At 40.4% G+C, this 16,138-nt stretch overlaps 2 protein-coding genes and 1 long non-coding RNA gene across 8 annotated transcripts in view; 1 reads left to right on the top strand and 2 right to left on the bottom strand.

Moving 5' to 3' along the window:
• Positions 1 to 909, bottom strand: part of LOC107317331 (uncharacterized oxidoreductase YtbE) — a 34,031-nt gene extending 33,122 nt beyond the window's left edge. Inside the window, exon 1 of the mRNA XM_032446293.1 lies at positions 696 to 909. Within this exon, the coding sequence (XP_032302184.1) occupies positions 696 to 909 (214 nt within the window). The remainder of the gene's footprint in view (positions 1 to 695) is intronic.
• Positions 829 to 15,980, top strand: DPH5 (diphthamide biosynthesis 5). Its single transcript, XM_015869898.2, has 7 exons — positions 829 to 1,042; positions 1,682 to 1,806; positions 4,724 to 4,832; positions 11,164 to 11,284; positions 12,211 to 12,250; positions 13,297 to 13,400; positions 14,125 to 15,980. Exons 1-7 carry the CDS (start codon positions 908 to 910, stop codon positions 14,346 to 14,348), a joined length of 858 nt encoding a protein of 285 aa, XP_015725384.1. The 5' UTR covers positions 829 to 907; the 3' UTR covers positions 14,349 to 15,980.
• Positions 982 to 13,290, bottom strand: LOC107317335. Of its 6 annotated transcripts, none has more exons than XR_004308261.1 (5): positions 12,516 to 13,290; positions 12,353 to 12,413; positions 5,463 to 10,752; positions 1,640 to 2,022; positions 1,007 to 1,111 (listed from the first exon to the last, which is right to left on the bottom strand). It is a non-coding gene; the product is annotated as an uncharacterized LOC107317335 (long non-coding RNA). The 6 variants fall into 6 exon arrangements; XR_004308262.1 differs by having other exon boundaries at positions 5,463 to 9,464; positions 10,531 to 10,752; positions 12,353 to 13,290; XR_004308260.1 differs by having other exon boundaries at positions 5,463 to 8,563; positions 9,293 to 10,752; positions 12,353 to 13,290.
• Positions 15,981 to 16,138: the final 158 nt, after the last annotated feature.

The raw sequence follows: 16,138 nt of genomic DNA on the forward strand, positions 1-16,138 counted from the left end.
TATTCTCCTGCACTAGTCCCTGTTGTCAGAGGGACAAATGCAGTAAAAAATGCAATTAAAGCAAGTTAGTAGTGCTATAAATTCACTCTGTGGTGCTCAAATCCATCACCAGCACTAGAGGTTGTGAACTAACACAAGACTGCTTAGCCTCCGGCCTTTCTGCCCCCCCTATTGCATAAAGCCTTGACATCCCTACTGCTCTTCTCCTATATGTTTGAAAGACCAAGGGAGCTGTGAAATGGAAATCAATTTGACGTAACGCGCTCTGCCTGAAAGCACACGGAATGTCTCATCCTCTGTCTCTCAGCTGCTGTGAAAGGGTTTCACCACTTGGAAATAACTTGCATATCTTTCTAATCACAGCTGACATGACTGGATAGCTGCAACTACCTTAACACAGCATTTTCAGCTCTCTCCCTCTGGAGCTTTTAGAAAGATTATCTAGCAACAGAGGCAGCACACGTTTATCATCTCAAAGTCAACTTAATCACAGATAACAACTATATCTGCATGCTTAGACAACCCTGCAGAAAACACCACACATCATTCTTCTGAAATCAGAGGATAAAGCTGCAAAGGGCACAGAGGCAGTTTGATTTTACAGCCCGGCTTGATACTTGCGAGTGATTAACTCCCGTGTGAGTGATTAACTCCAGCACATAAAGCAAGTAAGTGCCTCTGACTGCTAACCAAACCGACTCGTGATAAAACTGCATCATCAAACACTGATATAGCGCCGGGGGAAGCGGCACCACAGGGCAGGCACAAGCCATGCCGGCACTGCAACTCCCAGCGGCCTCCGCAGACGGAAGGGCAGGGCTTATAGCGGCGGTGCGGGGCTTTTTCTCTTCCGTGCCAGGGGGTGGAGGCGGAAGGAGGCTCGGCCGGCCTCTGTCCGGTGCTCATCATGCTGTATCTGGTCGGGCTGGGGCTGGGAGACGCTAAGGACATCACGGTGAAGGGGCTGGAGGCGGTACGGCGCTGCCGCAGGGTGTACCTGGAGGCCTACACGTCCGTGCTCACCGTGGGGAAGGAAGCGCTGGTAAAGTCGTGGTACATCCTCATTAATGGCACACACGCAGCCTTGGCTCGCTGTGGTTTATAGGAGACCCTGTGATTAGTGAGCACAATCATATTTACCCATATACGTGGCAAAGTATTTTATACAAAGAACTGAAAATGAAGGATTGGTATGAATTATTCCTCAAGCATGGTTAGTTACAAAGTAAAGGAAACATAAAAGCTGTAAAGATCAGGTTATGGGATAGCTAGTGTCATACTTGGATCTGGTTTGATGTCACTATTATAAGTAGCCTGAGCAGGTAAGCTCTGAGCAGTGACAAAGGATGCCCTGCAATAGGATGACTGGTTTAATTACTCAGCCTAGAGCCCACCTGGGTACCTCTAAATGTGGGTGTGATCGAGCTAAATTTCGAGCCAAGTCCTCACTGGAATAATACAATTAACAGTAATTTTTTGTGACAAAAAATTACTTAAGAGCTGCCTAATGGGAAACTGAGGTGTTCTAGCATGGGGAGGCAGGGTTCTCTTAAGATGTGGGTCAGACAGCTACAGGTAATCATCCCATTCTCCTTTCTGGTATCCATAAGTAATTACACCAGGAGATACAAATACATACCCAAGTGTCTTATTGCTGTTTCCTATTAATTTCCGTATCCAGGAGGAGTTTTACGGAAAAGAACTGATTTTGGCTGATCGAGAAACAGTGGAACAAGAAGCAGACAGCATTCTGAAAGACGCTGATGTCTGTGACGTCGCTTTTCTTGTCGTTGGTGATCCCTTTGGGTAAGCTGGGTTTTCAATTGAATACTGACTGTTGATTGTACAGCGCTTCTGCATTGATATATGCTAGTCTTTAAAATGACTTAGGTAGTTAAACATGTCTCCTCGGTTTGGTTTATTAAGCCTTTTGTTTCCACCTCTTACTGCTACTGAAAGGTATAGTGTTTTCCTATTACCAGGAGGATCCCCCTTCTGTCTTTTCGGTCAGGCATCATCAATCTGTAATGTCAAGCCACACAGAAGAGCTTTTAGTCTCCAGCTGGTGATTCAAGATTTATACCATAGCGCTATAGGGCACAAAAAAAATCAAATCACTGGGCACCCTGCTTGTGAATGAAAAGATAGGGTTTATGAAGAAGAGGAGCAGAGCACATATCTGTCAAAAGTGGCTAATTTCTGTAAATACAGGTTGAAGGGAATTGGCAATAGAATATTACATTAACCTAGTATTTAAAGGTAGAATTCAGTACTCAGAAACATTCATTAAATTCCAGTGCATCAAAATTAGAATTAGTGAGGAGCTCCATTACCTGCACCCTTCTACTGTGATCTTGCAACAAATGCAAGTGCATGAGAATACAAAACCTCTACATCTATTGAAATGGAATTGATGCTAGTAAGCAGTATCTTGATTTACCATGCATATCAGTAGCTTCAGTGATGAAATATTTCAATTCTGATTAACTATAATATATCATATCACTATAGAAAATTGCTGTTTCTTAGAATGAGTTGCTGTATGGTGACAACAATGAAAAGATGGTGGTGGTGGTAAATATCCAAAAGATTACTTACAGGAAAAACTCACCCAATGGAAGCTTTTGGTCTGCAGGGAACCACTGAGGCAATCTCCACCAAGGAGCAATCTCCAAGAGATGCTGCCTTAGTGGTGGTCAGCCCTTAAATGAGGTCTAGAGATGGAGTCAAGCTCCACCCATTCTGGGAGCACAGCTAAATTACTCTCACCTGTGCTCCCACAGCTGACCCAACACTTTCCTCAGCTGATTAATCAAAGGTTCAGGTTGTGATTATCAATTTCCCATACAGTTGCTACTGTCTTATTGTTTATGGCCTTAGTATTGCAGCTGGAACTGCTCCTTTGCCTGTGTACGGCTCTAAGGTTTTAGGTCTTCAGGAGGATTTTTGGAAAGAAACCTTAATGTTTCTGTTCTAAGAGAAGCCATATGTGAGTTGGATAGAAGCCTACAGCTGATCTTAGAGTTTCCAGTACGTTTGCCATTAAGAAGAGTACTTGGCCATCTTAGGAAACCTGAGGTGTCTGTGGTTAATGGTTACAGAGTGATGAAACTGTGCCTGAATTGAGTTCTCGCTGTCATTCGCAGTGTTTCTTCTATGGACATAGTATGTGCTTGCAGGAGCCTGACACTTCTAGCATTGTACTGGAAAGCCCACCTTCATGTAGCCTGTGCTATCTTTATGTTATTAGTATCCAGAGAAAAATCTTAAAATGGCACCTGTGACAGAAAATAGACCAGCACAGCCTTGGGTGTAGAGTGCTGAGTCCATCAAGCTTTTGCTGGTATTAGCTGAATGTTCCATGTGGGCACTTCTGCTTTCCTGTGCAGTCATTATGGGCAGATCTACTGGGAGAAAGTGCTGGCTGGAGCAAATTGCAGTGAATAAAGCCAGCTGATTCCGTGGTCATTTGATTTCCTAAATCCAGATTCCTCTTTTTATTTTTTTTCCTCTACTTAAATTGATTTCTTTTTTTTAATGACTCATCCCTGCAGCCTCACCAGCTGCTGCCACATTTGTGTTCCTGATCTGCTGGTTGATGGAAATTTGCAGACCAAACATAAGGGAAATTCTTTTAGAGTAACTGAGCCAGGCCACAGTGAAAGCAGTTTTCCTATCTAAGTATTCCGATCAGCATGTGCTGTTTTGTTCCTTTGCCACCTTCTTTGGAATGGCCAGAAATGTGTGATACATCTTTGCAATGAGATGGCTGAAGTCATTCAAAGTTAGACAAGGGGAAGGTGATTTTCGTATTCCACGTGGAAAACCGAGAGCCCACCATGTACGTAAACATATGTACAAGCAAGACATGTTTAAAAATTATTCATATTTTATAAATATTCAAAAATTAGTTCAAAAATGAGGTTAGTTGGATCTATATGTACTCAATATCTTAGAAGGACTCTAATCCTGATTTTGTTATCTGCCAGCCCAGTGACTCTTGATTCAGGCACTGTGAGGTGTTTTGTGTGGGGTTCTTGTACACCCAGAACCAAATTAAGTTCAGCTGTAAACCTAACTAGAATTTTCATAGTTACTTCAGAATTAACTTGATCACTCAAGACTAGCAGGCACCCTTTGTTTAAGAGGCCTTTGGGCTTAAATATTTATAAAAGCTGATACAGTTTAAATAAGGCATCGAGCACAGTTCACCTCCGTTTGTTCAAAGTTCTTGTTTTGAGCAAAGTGCTTTCCTAGCATTTCCTAAATGAGAGAAGGACTGGCTGTGCAGGGAGTAAGGAAATACTGGGGGGTTGCTCAAGTCTATGCCAAACACAGCTGAAGTTTACAGCCCAACAGATGTCCAGCAGACAACTGCAGAAGACAAAGGACAACTGAAACTTTCATTTTCAAGTAGTTGCCAAAGCCACATTAAAAAGCAACAGTTGTCCTAGTGTTAAGAGTTTGACCAGAACGCTGCAAGGAATGGTAACGTACTGAGGCTTTTGTTATTTTCAGCTGCTGAAGGCAACACACCAAAATGTTATGTGAGTTTTAACTTTCCCTAACAATTAGTCAAGTCAGTCTCAGCCTTTTGGCACCTTTGCATTGCCCTTTTTTTTTGTGTAGAGTTTAATTTTATTTTCAAAACAAACCATCATGCTAGTAATACTTGGTTACTGTGTATTTTCAGGCTTTAATCCCTTTCCCCTTCCTACCACAGGGCCACAACACACAGTGATTTAGTGCTACGTGCAGTAAAGTTGGGAATTCCGTACCAGGTCATTCATAATGCTTCAATAATGAATGCAGTGGGCTGCTGTGGTTTACAGGTAATATTTTTGTATATATGGTATTCCATAACTGCTAAACATAGAACTGATGAGCTCCTCTGCTGTTGTAAGCAGTGTGTTGCAATCTGAAGTCTGAAGATCTGTAGCAATTGAACACTTCTGTTGTCAGTTTGTTAATGCTTCCTTTTCAGCATGCTACATGTCAGCAAAAGTCCCTTTTGATGCGCCTCTATGTGAATACTAATGCTTTCGTTCTCTGCTCCCTCCTCAGGAAAACTGATATTTAAGCTATTTTACAGGTAGAGCTGTGACACTGGGGGCAGTGTGCAGGTTCTTGTTCATCACCGGTGAAAATACACAGTTAGTGGTGGTGTCTATGTTGAAAAACAAGAACTGCTTTGTAACTGATAATTTGCTCTATCAAATAGTGTGATCTGTTGTATCTTCGCATGTTGTAATTGCCCTGGAAATAAACAGGAGGCATTACTTTTGGAGAAACCTACATAGTTCTTCCTCTGAGCACTTTCTTAGTGATACCTGGCTATAGCTGTTGGACTCAAGCAATATTATCTTATAGGAGGAAAGCAGACTTTCCCTTGCAACTCCATTTAGGCACAGGAAGCAGGAGTACAGCGCTTCTAGGTGAGTTTAAAAAAAAAAGAAAATTACCTGGGAATACACTGCAAACTGTTGGATGTTTCCTCACGTTTTGAAGATTAGCTTAGTATTTCCTTATCATATGCTAAAAGACCACAAAGGAAATGTGGTGTTATTCATTCTGGCAATAATCCTCTTTTCCGTTCTGGCCTGGGAGGGACAGCTTTCTCATAAGTCAACATTCCCAGTGTTGCAAGAAGCATTTTAGGAACTAGCGATCATGTTGTTACCAGCCAGGACTGCAACCAGCTGCATGTTTAATTATTCACTGTACCTCACACACAAAATCAGCAATGAGGGGGTATTGTACAAAGAGCAGCCTGTGATTTATTCAGCGTTGTGGCAGAGGTTTATGACTTCTCTCAACAACCTGGTTCAGGTCTTCATGTTCTTGGCCATCTCATGCTATAGTTTCAGTTTTGGAGTTATTATGTTTCAAATTGCAGCCCATGAAGCGTAACAGGGATTCTTCTTTTGCTTCACCACAGAAAAGGCTTGGCTTTTTTTTTTTCTTGCTTTAATCTGATTGTGATACAAAACCTCTTTCTTCTAGAGAAAAACAGGAAACACCTTTATAAGCTATCCTGAAAGCCATGTGCGTAGTGAGCTGTAGCTGTTGATTAGTAAAATGCAGCTACAGCCCAGGCTGCTCACAGAAGTTTGTCAGCAGGGCAGCATTTATATGCAGCCAACAGCATTCTGGTGGTTGTGCAGTCTTCCTCTACTGCAGAATTACTGAAGTAGCTTATATATAATAAGCTCCATGATGGTACGTGTCACAAATATTGTTCAGCAGTCTCTGCATGTGTAAACATTGTCCATGCATTTTAGATAAGTTGTGATGCTTTGTCACATTTAAAGAGCATGAATATTTTTCTTGCCAGCTTGAGGCATTCACTCACCACCTTTGATTTTCATTTTCTAAACTTTTTATCTTTTATTGTCTTGCAACTTGCAAGCAGATTATTCTCCTGTTGATACAACTGAGACACGAGTGGTCTGATCTGCCCAAGAATTATAAGTATGTTCTTAGTTTGGAGTTAGCAATAAATAATAGTTCTATTTTCATACCTTATATCTAAGAAAGGTTTCTGTGAAAGGTAGGAGTTAGCATTTTTCATTTTACAAGAAGCCCCATTCTGTCTTCTAGGCTTTCAGTTACCATCCGTACAATCGCTTCCATTTCTTTCTTCATTTTAATAAAGATGTGTAGATCCAAAGGAATTGCTACTTCTCTCTCTGAGAATGGTGTTGCTGGTTGTGTAAGCTACCTAAAAACATGTCTAACAAGGACAGTTTCTTTTGAGATATACACACTTTCCACCTGAATGGCTTTGGAACAAACATCTGCAAGTCCCCTTGTCTCGTTCAGTGACTCATCTTAGTGGCCTTTTGTCTGCAGTCCAGGTAGCACAATTACAGCCACAGAGTAGTTTTGCCTTTTAACTACTAGTTGATCATTCAAACACAAGAGCAGTGCTTGCCGTGTTATCTTTGAGTCTGCCAAACAGGTGAATAAGCTTTCTGTATCAAGTAGAGAAGCATTACTTAGAGGTCAGGAAGCTGAAGGATGTACTTGTAGCTTGGCGTGCCCATAGTCAAATAGAAAACCTGTAGTAGTTGCAGGAGCGGAACCTCTGAGTTCCACCTCCACCCTCTCTCTGTGCCTTCATCTTCAAAAATACTCTTTGCTGTCATAGGAGGGGCTCTATGCAAAATACTTTTTATTCACTAACAGTTAAAATAAGCTGTTTCCTATCACTAGTGTGTTTTTTTTTCTTGACTACCTGCTTCTGAGCCTTTAATGAAGCTGGCGTTTGCTTCTCAAACCAACTAGATATTAAGTCAGTGTTACATGACAATATTACTTATATTTGCTTTGCAACTTCATGCTGTTTGTCACAGCAAATACAGCCCAGAAACATCCATTTACTCCAATTGATTGAGAACTGCAAAAAGCATCCAGTTTCATGTCAAGGTTTTTATGTAATGCCTTGAAAGTTGTTAGAAGTCTGTGGTACTAAATAAGATGGCAGAAACAGCTAAATCTAGACTTGTGGTTGCTTCATATGACTGATAACAAGCAAAAATGAAGCTTATCTGATTCCTGCTACCTCCTTGTTGATGATTGTCCCACTTTCCAGGCTGTTCTCTGGTAACAATGTGTACATAATAATTAGCACAGTAAGAGTCCTTCAACGTGATGTGTTTGTTGTGGAGAGCTGTTATGGGAAAAAAAATTCAACTTGATGATGAATATTGCCTGGTATCACATCAAAACTCTTGTGATGAGCATTAACAAATAACGTAGGCTTGCAGGGTAAGTTCATAGGGATTTATCAATAAGCAACTTGTGATGATACAAGGTATTGTACGGTCTCCAAATTCCACTGAGGAATATCATATTAGGAGAAGAACAGTCTGTTGGTGTCTGTCACTGGGATACCATCAGGCTGTGCAGCATCTTTCTTTGCAGAACAGTCATATCGTACAAAAAATATATTCAGTGCAACCTGTAGCCATCTTGACACAGAACACGTCCTACAGGATTTGCATGCATACACAGATGGACTGGAAAATGTAATGACAAGACTCCTTTTTACCTTTCTCCCTTGACGTGTTTCCACTTCTGAAGCTGTTCTGAAGCTTTAGGAGCTGAGCCAGGCAGTAAGCGAAGAATTGCTTTGTCACCATCGCAGCTGATACAGCAGTAATTCTGCAAAAGATTCCATCTGCATTTTGAAATATATGTTTCTTGGTTTCTCTGCAGCTGTTGCCCTGCTGCCCTTTAATGTTATCTTGCATTTTCACTCCTGCCTGCTTTAGTGCATTTCAGAGGGGATGGGGAAAAACTTCCTTTTTTAATTTCCCTATTTAGTCTCACTTGTTCTTTTCATGCACTGTATTTTTGTGGTGATTGTCAACACCAGTCTGTTCACCAGTCTGTTGATCTGGACAGCTTCAAGTTTCTGATGTCATTCAGCCTGGTCACTAATGAAGTTGCTCTTTAGTTTTCCTGAAATCATCTTTGCGTGCAGACTTTCCAAGCTGAGCTCATGCAACCACACTTTGCCTCTCGTAGTTTACTCTGGCCTTACAATTAGCCATCGCTCCTGCTTATACAAGTAAAATAAGAATTATCATTCATAGAAAGCTTAAAGATACTAGTAGAAGCAGATGGTATCTGACATTCTTTCATATTACATGCATAAGTAAAATACAAAGTTATAGCTTGTTCTGAGCTGATGAAAGTGTGAATTGAACAGCTTTCTGCACCATGTTGTGAGAGGCAAACAGCTCATGGCCTAGGAGTCCTGGCTTCCCTTCCTGGTTTTAGTTGGTTGCATTGCAAAAGTTAAGTTACAAAGCTTTGCTTAAGCCAATTACTGCTTGGGTGGGGGGAGGGGAGTTTCCAGACAGGTCTTTCAAAATGAGCTTTTGAAATAATTCTATGAAGGCTTTGAGCACTACTGAAAAGGTAAAAACATCAGTTTCCAAGCTGAGAGCAGCAAGTGTCTATCTATCCAGCCATTTCAATGAGCCCCTTTGAAACTGTGGCACTTTTGTGCTCCAGCAGAATGTGGGCACTGTAACAAACCTGTTTTGTGCAAATCTGATGCTTGAGATGTTTTAGCTTTCACAGAACAAATCCTGCCCACTCCCAAACCCCAGCTCTTTGATGTAGGGTGCAGCACACACAAGACTGCTGTGAGACTTCATTTGCTGCTTTAAAGCTGTGCCAGCAACCGCGCAACTTGATTGTTTCACTGCAAACATTCAGAGCTGTTGTTTGTTGTCATAAACTCCTTCACAATCTCAAAGCATGACGTGATAATACATACCTGCCTTATAGTACATCTCAGCTGAAAAACACATGTCCCGGTTTTACAGTCGCAAGCATGACTGCAAAAGTTTGGGTCTCTGTTCAGTCTTCTGTGGTTAGTTAAGAGCATTTTTGACTTTCAGTGGGTTCTGGCATTAGTGTCCAGTCACCTGCTGTCTGCTTGGCTGCAACTGGTAACAGATGAATCTTTAAGGTAACGCTGGAATTCTGGTATTTACTGTTATTTCTGCAGCAAGGCTTTCCTTTGCTCTAGATGCCAAGGGCTAATAATTAGCATGCAGCACAAGAAGCTCTCTCTGTCCCAGCTGCTCCAGCAGTGAAATTCTGACAGTTTTCCTTAAGTTTTGGTAGAAAATGGAGATAACCCCAGCCCTATGACAAACAGGCAATTAACAGCCTGACCTTTTTCTTTTTTTCTTTGCCCAGAGTGCAGCCCTGAAATAGTTGCTACATCAGGAACAATTCATTTGGTTCAACCTATATTTAGTTTACTGGAAGAACCTTTAGGTTGTGAAATGTACGCTGGGTATTCTTGTCTTTGTTCTAGAATGAAATATTTAAAAGAGGAAACATTTTCAGCAATGTTCCAGGAATCTTTGAATAAAGGTTGTTCCTTATCAGCGTGAATGGTTAAAACTTAAGCTCTTAGTCCTTGAAAACAAACAACTTTCTGCTTTGATTCAAATTCTGCCAGCATTCACGTGTTAAAACCAGAACCTCAGCAAAGCCACGGTAAAATAAGTGCACACAGGGGAATCCCCAGCTGGCAGGGCACTGCCAGAGCCACTACTGTGCAGGGCCCTCTTTTTCTGCTAATAGCCCTGTGCCTCCTGTAGTGCACTAGGAAAAGCCGTCCCCCCTTACAGGTTTAAAGAGAAAGTGGAGAGGACAGTCTGTGTTTTTCTGGCAGGCTTGAGCAGACAGAATGTTGGCGTGCTGTAAAATCCATTTTGGTTGGCTTCATTCCTGAGCTGAACTAACCAAAATTGATGTGTGTTTTTGCCCATTTTTCAAGTTTGTTACAAAAACTTCCAAGCCAAATTCTGCCTTAGGTTACATCTAATGTTCACTTTTGCATCACTGGAAACAACTGGCAAGAGTACCGCTTCAAATGTTTTCACCACCATTAGGGATTTACAGTAATAAATAGCAGTAAGATCACATAAATAGCAGTAAGATCACAAATAAAGGCAGTGAGTGCATTTGACATAGAATCTACCAGCACTTTCTTCTTACCAGGTGTGCATTACTAAAACGTTGCACCTCTCCAATCCAGGCACAGTCTGTTCCCCTCTTCACGTCTTCGTATCAACTGTCTGGCTCAGACAGTAACAGCTTCTGCACGGCACAGCTCCCATCTGCAGGAAAGTGCTGCTTAAACATAAATCCTGCTCTGTCAGTTGAATCAGAGCTTGGGGAAGCATTGCAAGTGTGGTAGGTTTACGTGAAGTTGAGTACCTTTAATGAAAATAAGAAACAGTAATTAATAGTTGTGGTGCCAATCTTACTAAGTTTTACCTTCAGCAGACTTTAGAATGAAGTAAAAAAAACAAACCAAAACAAAACAGAAGGTAGACTGAAAGTTACTGCATGTTGGAAAGGAGAAAGCAGAGATAGGTAAACATTTCACAGTAGTTCTTATTAGTCACTCCTTAACTTTCTTTACTGTCTGAGAGTAAAAGAACGATGCCCCTCTGTTACTGAGAAGAAAGGACAGTTTACTAATCACAGATTTTGTTAAGAAACAAAACCTTCTCTGCTGTGCTCAGGACTTCCCAGTGTTTCCAGCTGTTATTTTAATACATTTATTTGGTGTGCACTGTACTGATATTTTGATTGTGTAAGTGTTGCATCTGTTTTGTTTTACAGTTGTACAATTTTGGAGAGACGGTTTCTATAGTCTTCTGGACAGATACATGGAAGCCAGAAAGCTTTTTTGACAAGATCAAGAAGAACAGGCAGAATGGAATGCACACACTGTGCTTACTTGGTAAGCAGCAGCAGTCCCAGTTCCTTAGCTACCGTCTTCCAGTGTCCCAACAGGCATGAGATGATGTCTGTGATTGAACTGAGGCTCTTAGAGAACACATCTTTGAAAATATATCTTGAATTGGAACTTCAGTATATGTTTACTTAGAATCAATTTAGCCACTATTCATATTATTGTAGCCAGAAATTTCTTAATTCCTCTTCAGAAAATCTGTAGGAAATGATGCCTTTGTAGAAGACAAATAGGAGCAGTGGGCCCTATTTGTTGTAACAATGAGCGTGATTTTAAGCTAGATCCATGTCAATATACTACAGTATTATTTCTCAGGAATTTAAGTGCAGATAACATCTGATGGTCACTTGGAGAGATTATGGTCAGGTGCACTTTCATAAACCTGCAGATGTTCAGAGTCTTACCTGGCCTTTTTTCTTTGCTCAAATCCTCCTTTTCCCATAAGAGAAAGATTGTTCTAAGTTGTGATTGAGACAGCAAGGAAGTGCTAACGAAAGCTCAGTTCCTGCATGGAGGTGAGGTAATCACTGTCCATCAGTCTTATGGTTTCACCTTCAGTAACCACAACATATTTATAATGTAAAATAGTCACAACGCCCTGGTTTTGCCTACACATGCAAGCATCTTGTAGTAGTAGTATGCAAGCATACTTTTAATACTTAGCAATACTTTTCTACTGATCTTAGCTGCTCTAAAATTTGTGATACCATACACTGTGAGAAAAATCACATTCATTTCTTCATAAAGAACAAAGGAAACAAAATAAAATGTGATCCATATTCCATTTTCCTGTAAGAACTAAAACGTTGCTATAAAGTTTATAGGATTTCCTAAACTGAGCCATACAGCTACATAGAAAACTAACAAGGAATTTTGTACAGAACCTGTGTTTCATATACTGTTTTGTTCTACAGATATTAAAGTGAAGGAGCAGTCTCTGGAGAATCTAATGAAGTGAGTCACAACTCTGAAAATATATGGAAACAAACAATGGTACTTACTTTTTTTCTGTGCAGGGACCAAAGATCTTTGCCTGAAGTCTCATATTGAACTTACCTGACTTCTCTCACTTCTCAGTGGTTATGTTTTTTGTTTTCTTCTCAACAGTAGAATTTTTCTGTTTGTCACAATAGGAATTAGCTTTATTTTCAGTAAATAAATGAAGCTGCAGCAGAGCGTAATCTTTGTTCCTGTGAGAAGCAGCTTATCCCGTACTGACCTTTCTACCTGCCAGGTGCAGAGTCCTCTTACTGCTGTCGTCTCATCCTGAAACAAAGTGATATCATAAGCAGCGTTTTGAAAATACTCTTCCTTACAGTGGCTGGAAGCAGTGTGAAGTATGGAATACATACCACTTTTTAGTAGTTAATTAAGCAACATATAGAAAATGGTCTTAAGTTCATTTAACTGTATCCAGACAACTCGTCACACCTTCATCATCTCTCTGCAGTCTGTATGTTTTGACACATGGAATATAAATAGTTACTTTATACATACGCTGTAACTCTGGTCTAAATTAACATTGTGAAATCTCACAGTATCATTGAGGTTTGTTTATTTTGGAATTTCAAAATAAAATCTGTTTGAATGAATCCATAGTTGGCAAAGAAAGAAGCATTTCATTTAAAAATATAATGCTAGCCTGTAATAATCCATCTGCAAGGCATTCAACAGGAAAACAGTAGTTTGCCCTTGAATTTAAGCCGAACGCATCTTTCAAGAGCAGTCACAAAACCTGCATATTGCTTCCAACAGCTGGATTTGTTTTTAGGTTTCCAATGATTTGCCTGATGGAGGTCCCCTGCTGTTCCACAGGTGTGTGAGAGCACAGGAGACTGATGTCTTGCTTAAAAATTCCACACTTGTCTCAAGGCCAGACAGAAAGCCTGTTTAAGTTTGATTTGCTGGTCCACAGACTTCATTTGAAATAAACTGTAAGAATACTAGAGATAAATCAATCATTTCTATTTAAACTACTTATTTTTTTTCCCCCCCTGTAGAGGAAGGAAGATTTATGAGCCACCACGCTACATGAGTGTGAACCAAGCTGCAGAACAGCTTCTTGACATCATTCGGAACAGGAGACTCCAAGGAGAAGAACCAGGTACTATTATTGCAATGCTGTTATTCGCTTCTCCTCAGTTCTCACTCAGTGATGAGTCACTGAACTCTACAGCCTTCCTCTTCATCTTAGCATTCCCTTGATCTGCAGAGGAACCGTAAGATGGATTTAGCAGAGCTTGAACAAAGTGTAGTTAATTGAGCTCAGTGGAACAAACACTAGCAGCTCCAGGAGATTCAGTCAGAACCTCCGTGTGGTAACTATTGTTTGCTGTCCAGTTTTAGCTGTGAGCTCTTTCATCCATTGTAGTTGGAGGAGCATTGTAGTTACAGACCAATTTTTACCTTGTATCTTTAATACTAGTCAAGAGCCCACTACAAAGATGTTGGTCAAGACCAGACGTGAAACCAGAGTGGTTATGAAGGTGACTCCCTTGTGTCGTAGTAGAAAAAATTAATAGAAATGTATCTTTACTCCTTTTAAAACACTGTCAAAATGGAAAGGAAACAGTAATTTCATTCTGTCCTTTAGGTAGAGTTAATCTGCAGCAGCCTCCTCTGCTGAATGAATTTCACTTACTGCTCCTGCCTTCCCTTTCCTGCTCACCATCAGCTTTAAGATACACTTATTACTTTCTCTGAAGAAACAAGCCTCATTTTGCACTACACTTTCCTATATTCAGTGAATTATTCCTTCTAGTGACAGTCAGAATGTGGTCCCTGGAAGAACTGTGTAAGAATCACTTCTTTGCTATTCTTTCATACAGAAATTACTGAAAACACCATTTGTGTTGGCCTCGCACGTGTGGGTGCTCCTGATCAGAAGATTGCTTCTGGCACACTGCATCAAATGGCTACGGTGGAGTTAGGTGGTCCACTCCATTCCCTGATCATTACAGGCACTATGCATCCTCTGGAATTAGAAATGCTTAAGCTTTTTTCTGTAGATAGCTCCAATTTTGATAATAATGTATTTCAAAAGACCACATAAATAAAAAATGCATATTGATTTTTTTATTCTATAGTTTAATGTCAGTGCAAAGTTATTACTCTGAATATTTACAGTTGCCTGGTTCAAATGAATTTAGATTGTATACAGCTACAGCAGATAACATAGGACTTGCTTTAACCTGAGGCTACAAGCTGCAAAACATATCTGCTGGTATCAGTTTCTAACAAGTAAAGACATCTCTTGCAGCCTTTAAACCTTAAGAATGCTTTACTTAGTCCAGTTCCTTGACATCTGCATCAGTCTTAGGCTGATGACTAGGATAAGGCGTGCAGGTACAGAGCTGCTGGACCAGATGTCTATGCAGCATCACTTTTGCTGTAATATAAGAATCAAGCCTATTGCATGCATGATTTTAAGTGCATTTTAGATGTTAAAATTAGCTTTTCAACTGTCCCACCAACTGAGTAGTTCTCCCACCAGTAGAAAAACTGTGCAAACCCTGTTAGTCTGAATTCATTTTTACACCTGGGAGAATGAACACTGATGAGAATACTCTATGTCTACAACAAGAACTCACTCTTAAGCCCATTAGTAAAACAGAGAGAAACTGCACAGAACTTCTTATTTCAGGAAGCTGCCACTTAAAATATAGACCTGGATTTCCTCACACATTTATGAAGCACTAGACTCAAACTGCAACAACCACAGCTGAATCATTACCAACTCTCAAAAAGCAGACTGCAAGAATTGTCTTCAGGATCAGCTAAGGGGCGATGGCTGCCTTTCCAGCTGGTCATACACACTGTTGAAAAAAAACCCAGCAGACCTGTATGCATTTTTGTTTTTTAACTGAAGATTTATTGGAAAGAAATTGGATCCCGTATCTTCTGAGCAATACAGGACATTTAACATTTTATAGAGACTGTATTCAAGTAGAAAAGATTACATTAAAAATTTCTAATATTGCACTTGGGACAGGTCATGGCTAAGCTACTACATCAGCATTCCAGAACAAAATCATACAGAGTCTTCAGAATTTTAGTGAGCTGCCTTGTGTTATCATTTTCATTTTCTTTACAGGTATTTTGATACTGTACTATTTGATTTAAGCTCATTGCAAAGAACGGTCTTGCAGCTGAAAGGTAAAGGCAAGCAATATGTTGTATGCAAGCAATGTTTCATGCTACCCAGAACGATTTCGGCATGTTCTTCCTTCACATTATTCCACACTTCAGCCACAGGACTGAAGCAAGTCATTTAACTCTTGTTAAAGATCCTAGCACAGGCATGAAAGAAAGACTTTGGTGCACATGGGAAATGAAACACACAACTCCTTTTACATATGATTTCTGCCACATTTCCACAGAGGCAGGAACCTTTTGTGGCTCACTGAGACAGACAAATAGTCGAACCAGTATTTCGCGTGGTGAAACACAACCTTTGCATACCAGAGAGAAGAGTAGAATAACTGGCACTTTTTCACATTCTAGCAGTCTCTGGCCAATGAAGTCCCAACATATATGGTCACTTCAAAATAAAAATACAAAAAGCCTGAATAGGGAGAGAAATCCAAATGGGAAATCCAGCAAGTTGCAGATGGGGATTTCGCTAAAAGCATACAGGAAAAATTAACCACTGAATTGGTGAAAGGGATCAGAGAAAGGAATTATTCAAGAGTTTAAACCCCCGTCTTACTTAGTCTTATAAACACACTTCAAAGGGATGGGGTATTCAGCAGTCATAGAAAGCGAATGTCAGAGGCTGCTGGGGAAAACAGGACAGGACTTACCAATAACTAAAGCTGTTGTTCTGAACTGGCATTGAAATCA

Source organism: Coturnix japonica, chromosome 8 (assembly GCF_001577835.2).
Source record: "Coturnix japonica isolate 7356 chromosome 8, Coturnix japonica 2.1, whole genome shotgun sequence".
Taxonomy (NCBI): Eukaryota; Metazoa; Chordata; class Aves; order Galliformes; family Phasianidae; genus Coturnix; species Coturnix japonica.